Source organism: Platichthys flesus, chromosome 9, assembly GCF_949316205.1.
Source record: "Platichthys flesus chromosome 9, fPlaFle2.1, whole genome shotgun sequence".
In the NCBI taxonomy this organism is placed as follows: Eukaryota; Metazoa; Chordata; class Actinopteri; order Pleuronectiformes; family Pleuronectidae; genus Platichthys; species Platichthys flesus.
In genome coordinates this window covers 26859795-26876069 of record NC_084953.1, presented here as the reverse complement: position 1 = coordinate 26876069, position 16275 = coordinate 26859795, and the positions used below count along the sequence as shown (strand labels likewise).

At 41.2% G+C, this 16275-nt stretch overlaps 1 protein-coding gene across 6 annotated transcripts in view; it reads left to right on the top strand.

Moving 5' to 3' along the window:
• Positions 1-16275, top strand: part of szt2 (SZT2 subunit of KICSTOR complex) — a 172220-nt gene that overhangs the window by 100608 nt on the left and 55337 nt on the right. For all 6 annotated transcript variants that reach the window (XM_062396270.1, XM_062396266.1, XM_062396265.1 and 3 more), the window contains 11 exons: positions 124-244; positions 446-598; positions 1201-1303; positions 2250-2364; positions 2961-3048; positions 8015-8133; positions 8340-8504; positions 9770-9854; positions 12152-12325; positions 15499-15690; positions 15956-16155. In XM_062396270.1, coding sequence (XP_062252254.1) covers positions 124-244; positions 446-598; positions 1201-1303; positions 2250-2364; positions 2961-3048; positions 8015-8133; positions 8340-8504; positions 9770-9854; positions 12152-12325; positions 15499-15690; positions 15956-16155 — 1515 coding nt within the window. The remainder of the gene's footprint in view (positions 1-123; positions 245-445; positions 599-1200; positions 1304-2249; positions 2365-2960; positions 3049-8014; positions 8134-8339; positions 8505-9769; positions 9855-12151; positions 12326-15498; positions 15691-15955; positions 16156-16275) is intronic.

The following is a 16275-nucleotide window of genomic DNA, read 5'->3' as shown; positions in this document are numbered from 1 at the left end:
TGTGATGTTAATGCATATGACCACAGTCCTAAAACTGTATGGGTAGTACTTCTAGAAGGTTTCATGTGCTTGCTGCGTACTGTTTGTTCTGTTAACTCTGTGTGCATGTATTTTGCTGTGTAGCGTATGCTGCTGCAGGACATGCATGACAGCCATGTGTGTAACTCTCTGCTGGTTGCTGAAAGTGAGGAAGACATCTGGAAGAATGAATCTCTCTACAGGCAGAGGCTCAACACTTCTGATGGTAGGGCAGAGGAGAATGGAAAGTTTTGATTTTATCTGTCAGGTTTTATAGATTTCTCTCTGTCATGGAGGGAGAACAAAGTTTTTTTTCAATTTGGATGAACAGACCCTTTAATTTTTACTCTAACATCTGCTAGTTGCAACCCTGTTAATTAACATTTATGTCCCCTCACACTGCCACGCTTTTTTTTTGACGACATAGATTACAACACAGAGGAGAGCTTCCAGGCCAGAGACTACTTGGCAGCCACCATGCAGTTCATCCCTGGACATTTTGCCTGTGATGTGGTGTGGAGCACAATAATTCACATTCATCCACGTCTCAAAATGGGGCCTAACATTGGGGTGTCTAGGGGTAAGTGGTACATCTAAGGTAGATCTCTTTTTTTATTTAATCACCATATTTCAGTTTTTTGAGAAGTTGTACGAATTTAAGTAGGCAACTTGACTTACTTGTGTTTCTTGAGGACGTTTTACCTCTCATCCCAGAGGCTTCTACAGTTCAAAATGACTAATGGGAGGTTTCAGGTATTTAAACTCCCTGAAACTCACAGTTTAGAAACCAGAAGACTCCCATAAGTCTGTTGGATTGAACCCGGCCAAACAATAAAGACTGAAGCAGAAAATATTTAAAGTTAACATGACTCAGCTCTGTAACCACTGCTATGTAAATATGAGAACATGAGCAAATACTGCTTGCAAATACTACTGTAAAATCTAAATGTAAGCACAATTACATATTCAGATTATTATTGCAGGCACACTCCAAAATGCTATCTACTAACATGAACAAGGTCATGTTGTAAATGTGTTTACATTTGACAATTACTATGTGCAAGCAGTATTTGCTCATGTTCTCATATTTACAGTAATAAATCACTTCTCAGTTTGTTTTTAAGAAAGGAATTGTGACCATTGCTCAAACTTCATGATATGTTTTTTGTCTCCCTGCCACAGCAATCCAGGCCCTGCGGTCTGTGTTGAATTCTTTCTGTGTGGTCAACAGAAAGAACATGTTTGTCTACCAGGAGCGTTCAACCAAATCAGTCTTCTACCTCAGGTTAGCCAGATACCCTCGTTCAGACCTGGTATTAACATCTGTCCTGAATGATCCAATCACAAGTAGTGAGCACTGAGTCCAGGTCTGAATGCACCTAAATGTGCTCTCAATGCATGTAGAGATAGGATCACTCAGACCAAATTCAGAGGTGATATGGATCGCATTAAGCCTATTATTTTTGCTGTGTGAATGCAAATTCATCCTGGGCCATATATGAAGGACCGCATACTCAGCTGATGACTTCTGACCCACTGCAGTTTCGCAATGAATCAAACATATCTTTATGCTTTTCTGTGTTGATTTGTTTGTGGACACTGCCACACAGATTTAAGTTTGTCCTTATTCAGAATAATAATTTTATTCAAGGCGTTTTTAGCACAAATTTCTTATAAAGTGTTCCTTGGATTTATTGCTAAATAGTTAATCTGTAACTGAGCATTGTGGAGATTTGTCCATTATCTACTGGAACTGAAAAGCCACCAACAGAGGTTTTTGAGGTAGAAATTTTGTTGAATGGAGATCGCTACAGCAACAACATGAACATGTTTTCTGTCTGCCATACATTCCTAGGAAAGTGAATGTCTAACTATTGGTTTTTGGTCTGTATTTATATCACTCTTTTCTAGCCTTGATGACCACTCAATGGCTTTACAGTACAGATTGCCATTCACACACTCATTAATACAGTGCATCTATTAGCAGCACTTTTTTTATTCTAAGAGGGGCAATTCGGGGTTCAGCATCTTGCCTAAGGACACTTTGGCATGCAGATGGGGATTACACATTTGTTTTGCATCCTCCTGCTTGTAGCTTGTTAGATATCACCAATCTTTTCTGCTGAGTTTAAATTTTTTCAGTTTTGGGTATTTAAATACTATCACTATGCTGTAATTAATTTAGACCTAATTTTGACCTAGCTGTTCTGCTTTATTGTGATCATCTCTAGACTTTGTGAAACGTCTCTAACCGGAAAGTACTCTGATGTAGATGGAAACCTCCACATTACCCACTCCAGTGGGCTTTTCAGGAGTCAAGAGCCCTTGTTTTCCGAGGACTTCACGGTAAGTGAATAAATGCCTTATTAACTCATTGTGACTGAAAACTACAGCTCATGTTGCAAATACTTGATACTGACAAGAAAAGGTTGGTTGAAAATAAAATCCCCTTAGTAGACACAGACGTGAGACTTGCAGTAATGAGCTAGGGATATTTCATTTATGATCAATACAAATGAAAACAGTTTTAGATACATAAGCTTGCACAAGAATAGATTAAGTTTTGTTCTTTGCAGCGGTAGAAAGACAAACAGATGTTGATTGACACAGTAACATGTATTGTTTACCTGCACTTCATATCTTTAATTAAATAGGACAGTACATCAGTCAATTGGCAGGATAAGGGCAGTAGAATAATTTCGGTATGCCATGGCTTGAATATATGGGTAACACAAGTATGCCAGTGTGTGTAATATATGTGGTCCTGATTAAAGATGAAGTAAATGGACTTTATTTATACAGCCCTTTCCTATTTATCACCTAAAATGATTTATACTAAGAGTCACATTGACACACACACATTCCGACATTTCTTTACACACTATATCACCATGTCAGAGTGTTGCTGCCAAATTGTTAACATGTTGTTTCACCCTTCTCAGGGATCCAGGTCTTCTGTGGAGGGATCTCGGCCAGTTGGACAAGTAGACAAGCACATTCTGCTGCTGGTGCATGGAGTAGGAAATGCAGGTAAGAACTGGGTAACCTCAAGGATTGATAAGGATTAAAATGTTGAAATCTAGCCATTGATATTCATGATAAAATACTTGTGGGTTATTAAAGAAAACTACCAATGTTTTTAGAGGCAACTAGGCCTTAAACTAAGACTAACTAGTAATTGAAGTGATTTTGAAATGAGTGAAATTCTAGTGCAGTCCCAGTCCTAAAAATGCCTGTTTGGAATAGGCTCATTGGTAATGCTGGTTGCAGCTTTCTTCTAACTTTGAAAGTGACCTACAGTAATTAAACTGGATTTAGTCGGCCGAACCCTGAAGATACTTCACCGCTGCTGCACACAAAACTGTTCACCTGTTTATTCAAAATTCGTTGAAGCTTGAACTTTGAACTTTGCCATAGTCATGAACGTTCTTATCCCATGGTCAACAACTTCTGTACTTTTTTGTTTCGGGCTGGCTTAGTGCAGATAATTTATATACGGTCTTATGTTTCAGAGGGTTATAAATTAGAGGTTAATTTTTTAATCTGCAATTAAAATAGTTATGCATCCATGATCACCCAGTTAATGTATTTTTGCACAGATTTTATATGCAATGTTTTTTATGATATTGATCTAAATTGCTTTGTTCCATGTTTGTGGTTGATAGATAGGTTTGAATAATTTACTTAACTTAAGTTATACACTGCATGTCACTGCATGTCTGCAATTTCAGTCTTAATGAAATGTCTGTAACATATTTTGGTCAAAATACCACAAGGATAATTTAAAACAGCACCCTTTTTACCCTGTCTAAAACAGCCCTCCTCAGATTGACCTGTTTTGAGTGCCCCGCCCCCCCCCCCCCCCTCTCACCCCCTCTCCCCCTCCTCCCTCCTTCACGAGATACAAGCGCCCAGATTTCCAGCTATCCATTACCTCTGTAGAAATATGGCTACTGGAGACGACGATACAATCGTGCATACATATTGTTTTGTACCAGAGTCAGGTGGGCCGAAGCCTGGCTGGGAGAGCCCCAGTGCCCTAGCTCCCAAGCGGAGCCCCGCAGTGGGAGCAGTGGGAGCAGTGGGAGCTGGAGCTGGCGCAGCAGCAGCATCCTTCCACACTGTTGGGTCAACGTTTAGAAGTGTCCCGGGGGTCTCCGCCTCGACGATCGGCATGTTTATGCGGCCACTTAAGGCGTCTGTATGCTTCTCCGAGTCCGTTGCGGACGGACACTTTTTGATTTATAGTTCTACAAGCCTTTTTGTTCCGAAAACAATTCACCGCCAGAACAGTAGTTGGCGCATCTGAAGTCGAGCTTAGAGAAGCCTACCTCATGAGGTATATAGAAGAAGTCCACACCGGTTTATTTACGTCCCCCCGGCTCCTCACACACAGTGAACGATGATAACTAACAGAAAAAGGCTGTTAATGACGCAACAGTTTTTGCTGAAATAAAGTGACACCCAGCGGGTCAAAATGCTTATGTTATCGTGTCTTAGCGCAGCACCGATACTAACTACTACCAAGTGTTTGCTTCTAACCTGACGGTGTTTGAGAAACAGTGTCATGACGGCCGTGGGATTAAAGTCAGCGGTCTTCTGCGCTGTTCCCACCGCAGTTAGCATGGTGGCTAGCCCGCTAGCCCCGTTAGGAAAATTCGTTATAACCGTATGTGACCGTACACACATGCCGTAAGTGCTCTAACCACCCACCGTCAGCCCGACAACGCCGCTGGCTTAACACACTTGTCACATTAATCATGGAGTCGTAGTTTTGATTTAGGTTTATTGTGATTTGGGGAATGAAACAGGAAGTTTGAGGTCCGGAAATTATGTTGTCCGAAATGCTGGTGTTAGCGGACAAATCACAGCCAAGGGTTATCCGTGGGCTCTCCGCCATCCCGACGTGTAGTTAGAAAAATCAGAGCTGCATGAAAAGCTCTCCAAGGAGCCCCGGAGAGCCCCTGAGAGGGCGTTCCACGGCAAAGAAGCATACATTGGCCTTTATATGTCTGACGGGTAGCATCAGCGAGCTAACGCTAGCCGGGTCGTTTCTCCCCGGAGCCGGTGAGATGTTGGTGGGGGATGGTCAAAGGCTATGTAGCGAGACTGTCTACATGGGCATGGTTGGAAAATGACGTACCTCTCAGTCGTAATCCCATTCGTCGCACTCTAGCCTATCGTTTCTGACATAGAAGAACCACAACAAATTGCGGGAGTTGTTTTTTTCCAGATTTTTTGGGACGGTAGACATGCCAGATACCCAAATTAACTTGTAGAAGCACTACAATAGTGGAATTTTCATAATATGTGTCCTCTAAGCAATGGACAAAACCTTCTGGCTATATTGTTGCTGAGGAGTAGAGCGGTCTTTTTCCAGCCAGAGGGTCGGCGGTTTGATCCTCAATCTTCCCCGTCTGCATGTAGAGGTGTTCTTTGGCAAGATACTGAATTTCTAATATGAACCACTGTAAAATGTTAAAAGCGTTAATTGTAAGTCACTTTGGATAAAAGTGTCCTCCACGTCATAACTTTAAAGCGCCAATAAATGTTTTTTTCTGCTGCGGGAGTTAACAGTTTTCATTCTCAAGGCCGTGTATATCAGACCAAGTGCTACCATCGAGATGGCACTAGGCACCCTGCTAACAGCCATTAGCAAACTACAATCTGCTCACCCAGCAGAGGTGTAAAAAGTACTGAAATATTGTACTCAAGTAAAAGTACCTTTACTTTGATGATATTTTACTCAAGTAGAAGTAAAAGTACCCACCTAAAAATGTACTCAAGTAAAAGTAAAAAGTAGTTTCTTTTAAATGCACTTTAAGTAATAGTTACTAAGTTACTTCCAACAACTTGATACAGTGCAAAAAAGGACATGGGGTCATAAATCCAATCCAAATCATTAATTTTTATGAGAACGTTGAACTGAATGCAACTTAATGACAAATAATGAATTTGAACGGTGAACACGTTCATATTATCTGAAGTCTAACTAAAACGTTACGGAATGTTTTCCTTCTCCTAAGGAGAGACGCTGTCTAAATCGAATGCTTGCACCATGTCGTTTAGATCGTTGTTGGGTTTATTTGAAAGGAAATGCAGTCTTGGGGGGAGGGGCGCCACCGCCAGGAGTGAAGCTTGCATAGAGCGCCAAATGTGCTAGGGCCGGCCCTGTGTAGCACAGTGATTCTCAAACTGCGCAGAGGCTTAACATGTGCAGAGCGACCGGGAGGGGAAAATGCGAAGCGGAACTAATATTATAGCCGAACTAATGTTTTGACGTCCGCATCTCTTTAACTGCGGAGCAGTAAACAAATTGCACTTTCGCCGTAGCCAGGAGTCGGCAACCCGCGGCTCTGCAGCGAACAGTGAACTCAGTTTTCTTATGTTTAACGTGCACGTGAGGGAATGCATCCACTCTACGCAGCATCTATCACTGCAGTGAGAATTCCCTTGCGCCTTGAACTATGTTTTTTTTTTTACTCAGAAACGGATGTAATTTCCAATGTAGCGAAGTACAATACTTCAGTCAAAATCTACTTAAGTAAAAGTAAAATTACCCATTTCAAAAGCTACTCAAAAAATTACAAAGTACACCAAAAAACTACTCAATTACAGTAACGTGAGCAAAAGTAATTTGTTACTTTTTGTCACCCAGATGGGCTTTTTACTTTGGCTGGAGACTTCAAACAAGCAAATCTGGAAACTGTCCTTCTACTAACAAGTGACATGTCCCACAAGAGGCCAAAACACATTGGACCATGTTCACATCCCCATTATGGGAGTATACAGTCTCTACCCTCACCCGCTTAGGCCAGTCTGACCAGTTATCCCTTTTTCTCACACTAGCATACAAACCTCATTAGCATATAAATCTCTCCGTGAAAACCATCAAGATCTGGCCTGAAGGATTCACTTAACACCGGGATTGTTTTCAGTGCAGTCACTGAAACATATTTGTATAAGACATTCAGGAGAACACATCCACTTTCCCCTTTTATATACAGAGCTGTAAAAAATAGACTGCATACTGCTGGAGACACATCATTCCCCAACCCTGACACTCAGCACTTGGGCTCCGCAGGGCTGCGTGCTTAGCCCTCTCCTCTATTCCCTCTTAACCCACAAACCTACAGCATCAATACAATCACCAAATTTTCAGACACAACGGTGATGACTCTCCTAATAGAAATGAGGTGTGTAAACTGTACTCCATCAACACCCTGACACTGAGGAAAGCCAAACTGTCCAAAGAGTTACTAGTGTCCAGTTGAGAACATATGATCTTTGACCTATATGAGCATATAACCTATAGCATCCAGGTGTGGTATAGCTGTTTTGTGGCTAACAAGAAGGCTCTAAGGAGAGTCCCCAAATCAGCATAAAATTATCAAAACCCAGCTCCCTTTATGTGCCACAGGTCCATCAAGGCCTGCTCTTCTAGAATACTGAAAACTTTCTATCAAAGAACTGAACTCTGTAAAATAACTGCTCACCGCTTTTAAATTCAAGGCATCTCATTCACATGCCACTCCTCTCTGAGTTAGTGCAATATAACTATGTAACGTCTGGGTGTCAGTGCAATAGTGTTCATAGAACTACACTGGGTGGTGCCCAGATTTGATAGTGTATGTAAATTAATTTTAGATAATTTAAATTCATAGTGTCACTTTTGTTCTCACACACTGACTTGTAGAACTCTTTAGAAAAGTTGCTCAAAAGGCCATTAAGTACTGTAATGTACTGGCCAAATGTCTACATTCTATTGACTTCAAATACAAGTTTCAACAAAATTCTAATTTCAAACCTTTGCAAATACCTGGCTATTTGGACTGGCTGTTTCTATTTCGGCCAGTGGGAAAATACAATTAATTCTTGATTTGAAGTACACAGACATCTTTAATCACTAAATCCGATCACATTCTTTCGTATGAACTTTGCAGTAGGAGAGGAATACAGGGATGTTTTTAACCCCTTTTTTAACTTTTTTGTTCAGGTCCAGAGATCACAGACGAGCTGGTTAAGGTTCTGCGGAAGCGCCTGGACGAGACCACCTTGGACATTATCACTGTCATGCTTGTCAGGAACTGCAAACTGACACCAGCTGATGTGGAGGTAGAGTACTTTTGGTCTTTTTCTTTCTAATTTGGTAAAGAACTTTAAGATTTTCCAATTGCAGTGTTCTTTGTGTTTTGGGTATTTCTTATTAGTTCTATTAAATTGGAGATTCCATTAGTCAGTGGTTTAATACCCTCTTGTATGCACTTATACCCCTTTAAATTGCTTTGGATAAAAGCTTTCATCGTCTATTTTCTGCACAGTTCATCCAGCCGTCAGGATCTCCAGCCACCGAGGTGATGAAGTTCAGCCTCCCCCAGTACTGTTTTCCTTGGATGACAGCTGTGGCTCACTACCTCAGGCAGAACCTCCTCATTTTCCTGCATGTTCCCAAGTACACTGACAGCAATACTGCACACCAGTTCAAGGTAAAATCCCATCTGACTATGGTCAGAAGATCTATAAAAAACACATCTATTTGAACATATATCTGTTTTTGCCTTCTGTAAATTATGCTTTGTTGCATATTTGGTAATATTTTGAACTCACACATTGCGCCTGAAATTTTGAACTCACTGGAATACATTGGTTATATTACTTAAAGAATTGACGATCAAACAGAACAAATTAAATAATATTATTATCTGTAGCTGGGTGATAGGGAAAAAAATCAAATCACGATAATTTTAGATAAATATCAGTTTATATCAATATATATCATGATATAAATCAAAACGTTAATTTTGCATTACACTGCACAGGTTTACAAGTGACTCTGCTCCTATGATGTTTTCTAATCACTCACACTTAGAACTGATCTAAATAAAAAACCTACTGAATTCATATATGTTCCCTCGATAAATGGGGGGGCGGTTCTTCTGCAACAATGAAGTTAAAATACTGCTTTTAGTCATAATCTGTATAATGTCTGCTCGTCTCTGTCCCTCCTCACACACACCTAATAACCAGATGTATTTGTTCATTAATCGATGATGAGATCATTCTGTCTCCAGTTCATAAACTAATGGGTAACATCATGCTACGTTGCCACTTGGATAAACTACATGCACCACACCCCGACTTTCATAATTGAATTTCCAGCCTAAAAAATACTGAAAAAGAGAAGTTGAGGTGACAGTTAATTTGCCAAGAGGACGATCGACAAGTTGAATGATGCAGTTACCTTGCACAGGGCCACTAAATTAACTTCTAGGTACAACATAGATAGGTAGCAAGCTAACTGAAATAAAATATTTCTCATTTCCAAAAAAGCAAATAACATTGCAGAATCTTTGGAAAATTTCTTCAAGGGGTATCAATCACTCATCACCAGATAATCTATGATGGCTCATAGTCCACATAATAAGATACACTATTAGTCAGTGTGCACAGTGTTAACAGTCTGACCATTTACCTTAACTATTTAGAATGGTTTAACCTGTAACTTACCTTTTTAAAATAAATAATTGCAGCCTGCAAACAGAAATGCCTTCCTGCACTTAGAGGTGACTGTTGCAATTACAATTGGCTTTTAAGTGCTTTTGATTAGAAATGAATTAATCACACATATCTGAAGCCCCCACCTCTGCAAAACCCTACACTTTTCGACAACTCATTGTGATATATGAAATAAATTCTTACTTGCGTGTTCTGAGCTTCAACGGGTTAATTTATTTTCCTGATTTATCTGCAGCACTGCTTTCATTTGAGCAGTGACGTGGTGGATGGTGATGTCTACCTCTACAACAAACCTGGAGGCCAAGGGACAGGAGGCAAAGGTAATGTCAGTCAACACGCCTTAACTGACTGTGAGTGTGTATGTGCGTGTGTGTGTGGTACATGCTTTTTAGTCATTAACATAGACTGTATACAAAGATGGATAACGCTTATTGCCACTATAAAATACCATGGATACACCATCTTGCGTGTCTGCACAGTAGCGATTGGTTGATGGGACCTCGATAGCAAGGTCTGGTTGATACACATGGTCAACCAATCAGGATTCAGTCTCAATTCAACTTATAGCGCAAAATCACAAAATCCTCTCAAGGCACACAGTTCCTAGTACGAGTAAGCACTGTCAAGAGAAAATACTCCCCTCTGAAAAGAAGAATCAAGCCTGTATTTAAGGAGCAAAGTGATATATTGGGATATAAGGGTGCTATGAGCACTCTAGTATCTGATGGGCCCAGCTTATAATGGGCTTTGTATGTGAAAGGCAGAAAGAAAAAAATGCAGGCCTTTTGGCCCAACTGAAGTAAACCTTTATGGTTACATGGGCCTAAATGTCTTTAAGACATTACTGAAGTTTAACTAACTAGATTATTCTGGCTTCAAAGATAAGTACGGCACGGTGTCATCTGCCTAAGAATTGATCGAGTTGTGTAATCTAGAACTATCATAATTGCCCTAACTCACAGTATTATCCGCAGAAGCAGCAGTATATCAGTGTATTTTCTTCATTGATGACATCACTGCTGTGGTCACCAAACAATCTGTCTTTCTTCACCTTCACCTCCCTAACAAACACCTCGTTGTTGGTGTTAGAGAGTTCTGCTTCTTCTTTTAATCGCTAGATGCCATGACTCACAGTAGAATACCATTGGTCAGCAGGATCATTTAATGTTCATGAGTAGCTTTGCATTGACCATTTTATGTTTGAATGTGGGCAGGCACATGCACAGACATTTTTGCACAGACAAACTATAAATAAATAAATAAAAAAACACAGTAGGATATTCTCACTTATATATTTATTTTTGTCAACAAACTAACTCAAATTATTAAATTGAATAAAAACACGAATAACAGGCAAAAACAGACAAAACAAAGGCAACTGACAGAGTTGAAGCATGAGCAGCATTACACTAATAATATACCACAATATACCTCACCAGACTGTCATGTAGCTCAACTTAAGACCTACCTTTCATTTCAATAATGACGATTTTAAATTAAACAAAACTATTTAATGCAGGGCATGCCGGGGCAACATTATCACAATAACTCAAATAAATGCCTGTCAGATATCAAAACACATTTGAGTGGAATTGATGACAGAGAGAGTAATTTTTATTCTTAAATATTTATGAATGAAGAAAAAATTGGGCTCCAGCAGAAGGGGCATTTTTCTCTCCCTGGGCAAAAGGGCAGGTGCTTGAGCACCACTACGGGTCTATATGTGCACATGCCTGAATGTGGGCATGTAGAGGTTGGAATGTGAGGTAGATCCACGTAGCCACTTTTACAGATGGAGTGTGATTTATAAAGAGTGTGTATGAGCACGGTTTTATAATTCTGAATCTTGTTTGCCTTTGGCATTTTATGCTTTTGTGCACTCCCTCCTACTGTACACTTTTAGTATGAATCCGACACACTGTTTTATAATTTTACATATTGTAACGGCTTACTGATGTTCAACCGGGTCTTCGCCCCTTCATTATTCCTTTATCGTCTTTGGGTTAGCAGAAGTCTGTGATGCTCTGATCCTGATTTTGTGTTTAACGTCCAATGAGGTAGCAGTGTTAGTATTTTCAGTAGCTATCCACAGTTGTTACATTTTGAAACATTACCTCTGCGGTAAAAAAAATCTGATTGATCACATAATCTTGATTGAGATACATGGTGCTCCTGCTTACTCTTTGTGTACAATAGTCGTCAGTACCATGTCAATGCTAATGGATTTAACAACACTGCCACAAGCTTTGTAATAGGGCAGCTCTACTTTCTTCTTAAACATTTGCACAATTGTGTTAAGGAAGTAAAACATGATTAAAATTTAATGAGAATCCCCTTTTCACTGTCAGCATTAAGCATTACTGTATAAGTTGTTAATCTGTGCTGGTGTGACAGAAAATAGTTATTAAAACAAACTATTAAATTTGCCAGGTTTACTATAGGATGTTTAACTCTGTGGTTTGATGATCATTGCTTCATTGTCAAGGATCTTGTGTAATTGTAAATGAAAGCCAATCATTTTTGACTGTGGATCGGAATTTTAAACCTAACATGTTGGCTAGATTTCAGCTGTATAGAAGTTTGTTGGTCCTTTTAACATATTCTCCTCCACTCTCAGGTATTGCCTGCATTGCCCTCTCATTTGTGGATGCCCATGGTCATCCACTTCAGGGTTCAACTCAGGACTGCACTACAATACAGAGATCAGAAAACTGCATCACCGCTCCTCAAATAGACCATTTTGATGAGCTGACCAGTGTGGTTAAAGTTGACTCCATCTTTATAAGCTCAGGTACAAGTCAACACAACTCTGAACAGCTGTAGCCAAACAACTTGGCCTGCATTGAGATGTACTTGATGTTTGTTTTTGAGGGTTGGTTGGAGATAAAATTAAGTTATGGTCAAATGAGGAGTTTATCACACATTGGAAGTCCCGAAGCAACCAGCTGGTAAGTAAAATGTATTCAAATGTATTCTGAGAAACTCCAACAACAGTTCTCAGCCAATGACTCTGCCTCTGTCTGGAGAGGGCTAAAGGCCTCTGTATGCTTCTCCAAGTCCGTTGCGGACGCACGGACGGACGGAGCTGAAGGACACTTTTTGATTTATAGTTCTACAAGCCTTTTTGTTCCGAAAACAATTCACCACCAGAACAGTAGTTGGCGCAACGGAGGTCGAGCTTAGAAAAGCCTACCTCATGAGGTATATAGAAGAAGTCCACGCTGGTTTATTTACGTCCCCCGGCTCCTCACACACAGTGAACGATGACAACTAACAGAAAAAGGCTGTTGATGACGCAACAGTTTTTGCTGAAATAAAGTGACACCCAGCGGGTCAAAATGCTTATGTTATCGTGTCTTAGCGCAGCGGTACCCCGGTCTTGTTTCCAAACTGCGTTGCTAATTCAACAGCTTGAAGCTGCAGAGAGGCAGCTAGCTTCCCCCCTAGCTTCCACACATAGTCAGCACAGACACCCGATACTAGCTTCTAACCTGACTTCTAACCTAACCTGACAGAAACAGTGTCATGACAGCCGTGGGATTAAAGTCAGCGGGTTTTTGCGCTGTTCCCACCGCAGTTAGCATGATGGCTAGCCCGCTAGCCCCGTTATGAAAATTCGTTATAACCGTATGTGACCGTACACATATGCCGTAAGTGCTCTAACCAGCCACCATCAGCCGGACAATGGCGCTGGCATAACACATTTGTCACATTAATCATAGAGTCGTAGTTGTGATTTAGGTTTATTGTGATTTAGGTAATGAAACAGGAAGTTGTCAGGCGTGTTGGTTTATCCTAAATATGAGAAGATGAGCCGAACTCGGTTTGTTCTATCAAGTATTTATTTAGAAAGCAATGAAAGGTATAAATCAGCAAAGCAATGGGCATCCAACAAGTCGCATCAGAACACGAGACCCATCAGAACGCATCAAACAGCCGGCGCCTGTCAATTTTATAACAGTAGATCTTGGTTCTTCTTTCTCGAAAGTGCGCAGGCGTAGGCCATCCTCTTGGTATTGGACTACGGAAGTGACAAGGAGCCACTCCCAAGGCCTTGACACAGCTGATGGCATGTGGGCCAATGGTGTTGACAATTAGAGAAAAGATTATTGTGTTCTTGCTATATCAAAACAATATTCTGTTTGTACAGACATTCAAAACAATTTAACCAAACAACAAAACAGAACTGTAACACAGACACATTCTAATTTTCAAGATTACACACTAGGAAGGGAAAGGTTATTTATTAATCATTTGTATGAAGGCCTTATAGCTGACGTGTAGTTAGAAAAATCTGAGCTGCACGAAAAGCTCTCCGAGGAGCCCCGGAGAGGCCCAGGAAAAAAACATCCCCCATGACACCACCCTCCAGCCCATCAGCTGCACCTCCCCCACCACAGCAAGGGCCTGCACCTCTCCACAACTTCCCACCTCAGAGTCCCCCCTCCTCCCCATCAATCCTGAAGCGCTGTGCTGACCAGCTGTCTCCGGTGTTTACTGACATTTTTAACACCTCACTGGAAACCTGCCACTTACCAGCCTGCTTCAAGACCTACACCATCATCCCTGTCCCCCAAAAAAGCAAGATCGCTTGACTCAATGATTACAGACCCGTCGCCCTTACTTCTTTGGTGATGAAGGCATTTTAGCTCGGAGAAGCCTCGTGCTGTTCCACCTCAAAGCCATCACTGACCAGCTGCAGGTGGATCACAGACCGTCAAACTCCTTAAGTTCGCGGATGACACCACCCTCATTGGGCTCATCTCTGGTGGGGATGAGTCCGGCTACAGGTGGGAGATTGACCATCTGGTGTGATCCAAACAACCTGGAGCTCAATGCTCTGAAAACAGTGGGGATGGTTCTGGACTTCAGAAGGAGCCCAGCCTCACCCACCCCCATCACCCTGAGAGACGCCCAAGTCGTCACTGCGGAGTCCTTCCGCTTCCTGGGCACCATCATCTCCCAGGACCTCAAATGGGAGCTGAACATCAGCTCCCTCACCAAAAGAGGTCAACAGTGGATGTACTTCCTGCGGCAGCTGAAGAAATTCAACCTGCCAAAGACAATGATTGTGCACTTCTTCACCTGCATCATCTAGTCCATCCTCACCTCCTCCATCACCATCTGGTTCGCTGCTGCCACCGCAAACAACAAAAGGAGGCTGCAGCGTATCATCCATTCTGCTGAGAAGGTGATCGCCTGCAATCCGTCATCTCCACAGGACCTGTTTGCCTCTAGGACCCTGAGGCGTGCAGGCAAGATTGTGGCCGATCCTTCCCAACCGGGTCACAAACTCTTTGAGGTTCTTCCCTCGGGCAGGAGGCTGCGGTCCATCGGGACCAAAACCGCCCGCCACAAGACCAGCTTCTTCCCGGCTGCAGTTGGCCTTATCAACAAGGCCCGGGACCCCCACCTGACTCAGACTTTTATTCCGCCCCCAGACCTCAAGGATGTGTTAAATTAAGACATTATATTATATTATATTATACTGAATTACATTGCATATTGCAATTTGACACTGTTCACTGTTTTGCATTTAACGTTTTACTTAACTTTTTATATCTTATCTGTTAAATATTTTTATTTAGATATGTTTATGTCTAAATAAATGATTTTACTGCACAGTGGACACTTCTGTTTATAAGGCTCAATATATCATATTCAGGATAACCATAATCTAGAAAAAAGTAGATTATCATTAGTACCCTCTATCGTAAAGTATTGTTTATATTGGTGACCCATTATTAAAACCACATTTTTCAGAAACCAAGCGCTCTCAGTGTGCCAACCCTGACACCCATCTTCTTAGCCTATGTATATTAGGTACATATCTTTAACTATTTTAACAATCATGTTTTGAATCAACAGGCTTTCCTTTTTTATATTTTCTCTCTTGTTTTCTTTTATTTGGTCACATACTCTGAATATTGGTATCATGCACTGTATGTTATTGTCTCCTAACAGAGGCAAGGCTTTATGTGCGCTTTGACATCTGGGAACAAGGCAACATCAGCCCCTTACAGCTAAGTGAAAAACTGCAGGCGGCTATGCGCCATGCTCTTTGTGATGTCGTCATGGAGCTAAGAATCCTGCCACATCCTCTGTGTGTGGATATGCTGTGCCTAGCAACCAAAACCCAGAAAGAAGAGACTAAAGGTGAGGTGATCACCAGATAGTTTATATTTCCTCTGCACTGTATGCCATGTGTATTATACCTGTTTTCAATCAAATTGCAAGAAATTTATAGCACCAAGCAATCCAATAAAAGCATGAAATCCAGTAAATTATATATATATATTTTTAAATTTTTAGCATGTGTGCACGGTATACTACTTGAATCAAGAGATCTGATAATGGATGTGTACTATCTTCACCTTAGGAAGCTGAATTGTAATAATTTCTGTTTAAAATGTGTCTTAAGGGCCGTTGATTCCCTTACCTGAGGTAAAAGAATTCAAGGACAGCCCCAGGCAGCGCAGTGGCTCACGGGTCTTTAAGATCAGCCCTTCTCCCATCACATTAACCCAAGCCTTGGGGAGCACACCCTTTACAGGGACCAGCTCACCTGAGTCCACCACCCCTACTGGCAAGAGCACCCGTCGGAGTTTCTGGGATATACTGGTAAGTGTCCCTCTTTAGTTACAGGCTTGAATTTTGGATCTATGCTCTGTGTAGCATCAAAAACAAAAACATTAGTATTGTAAATGAGTTGTGCATAATTAACCAAGGTTTAATAAATAT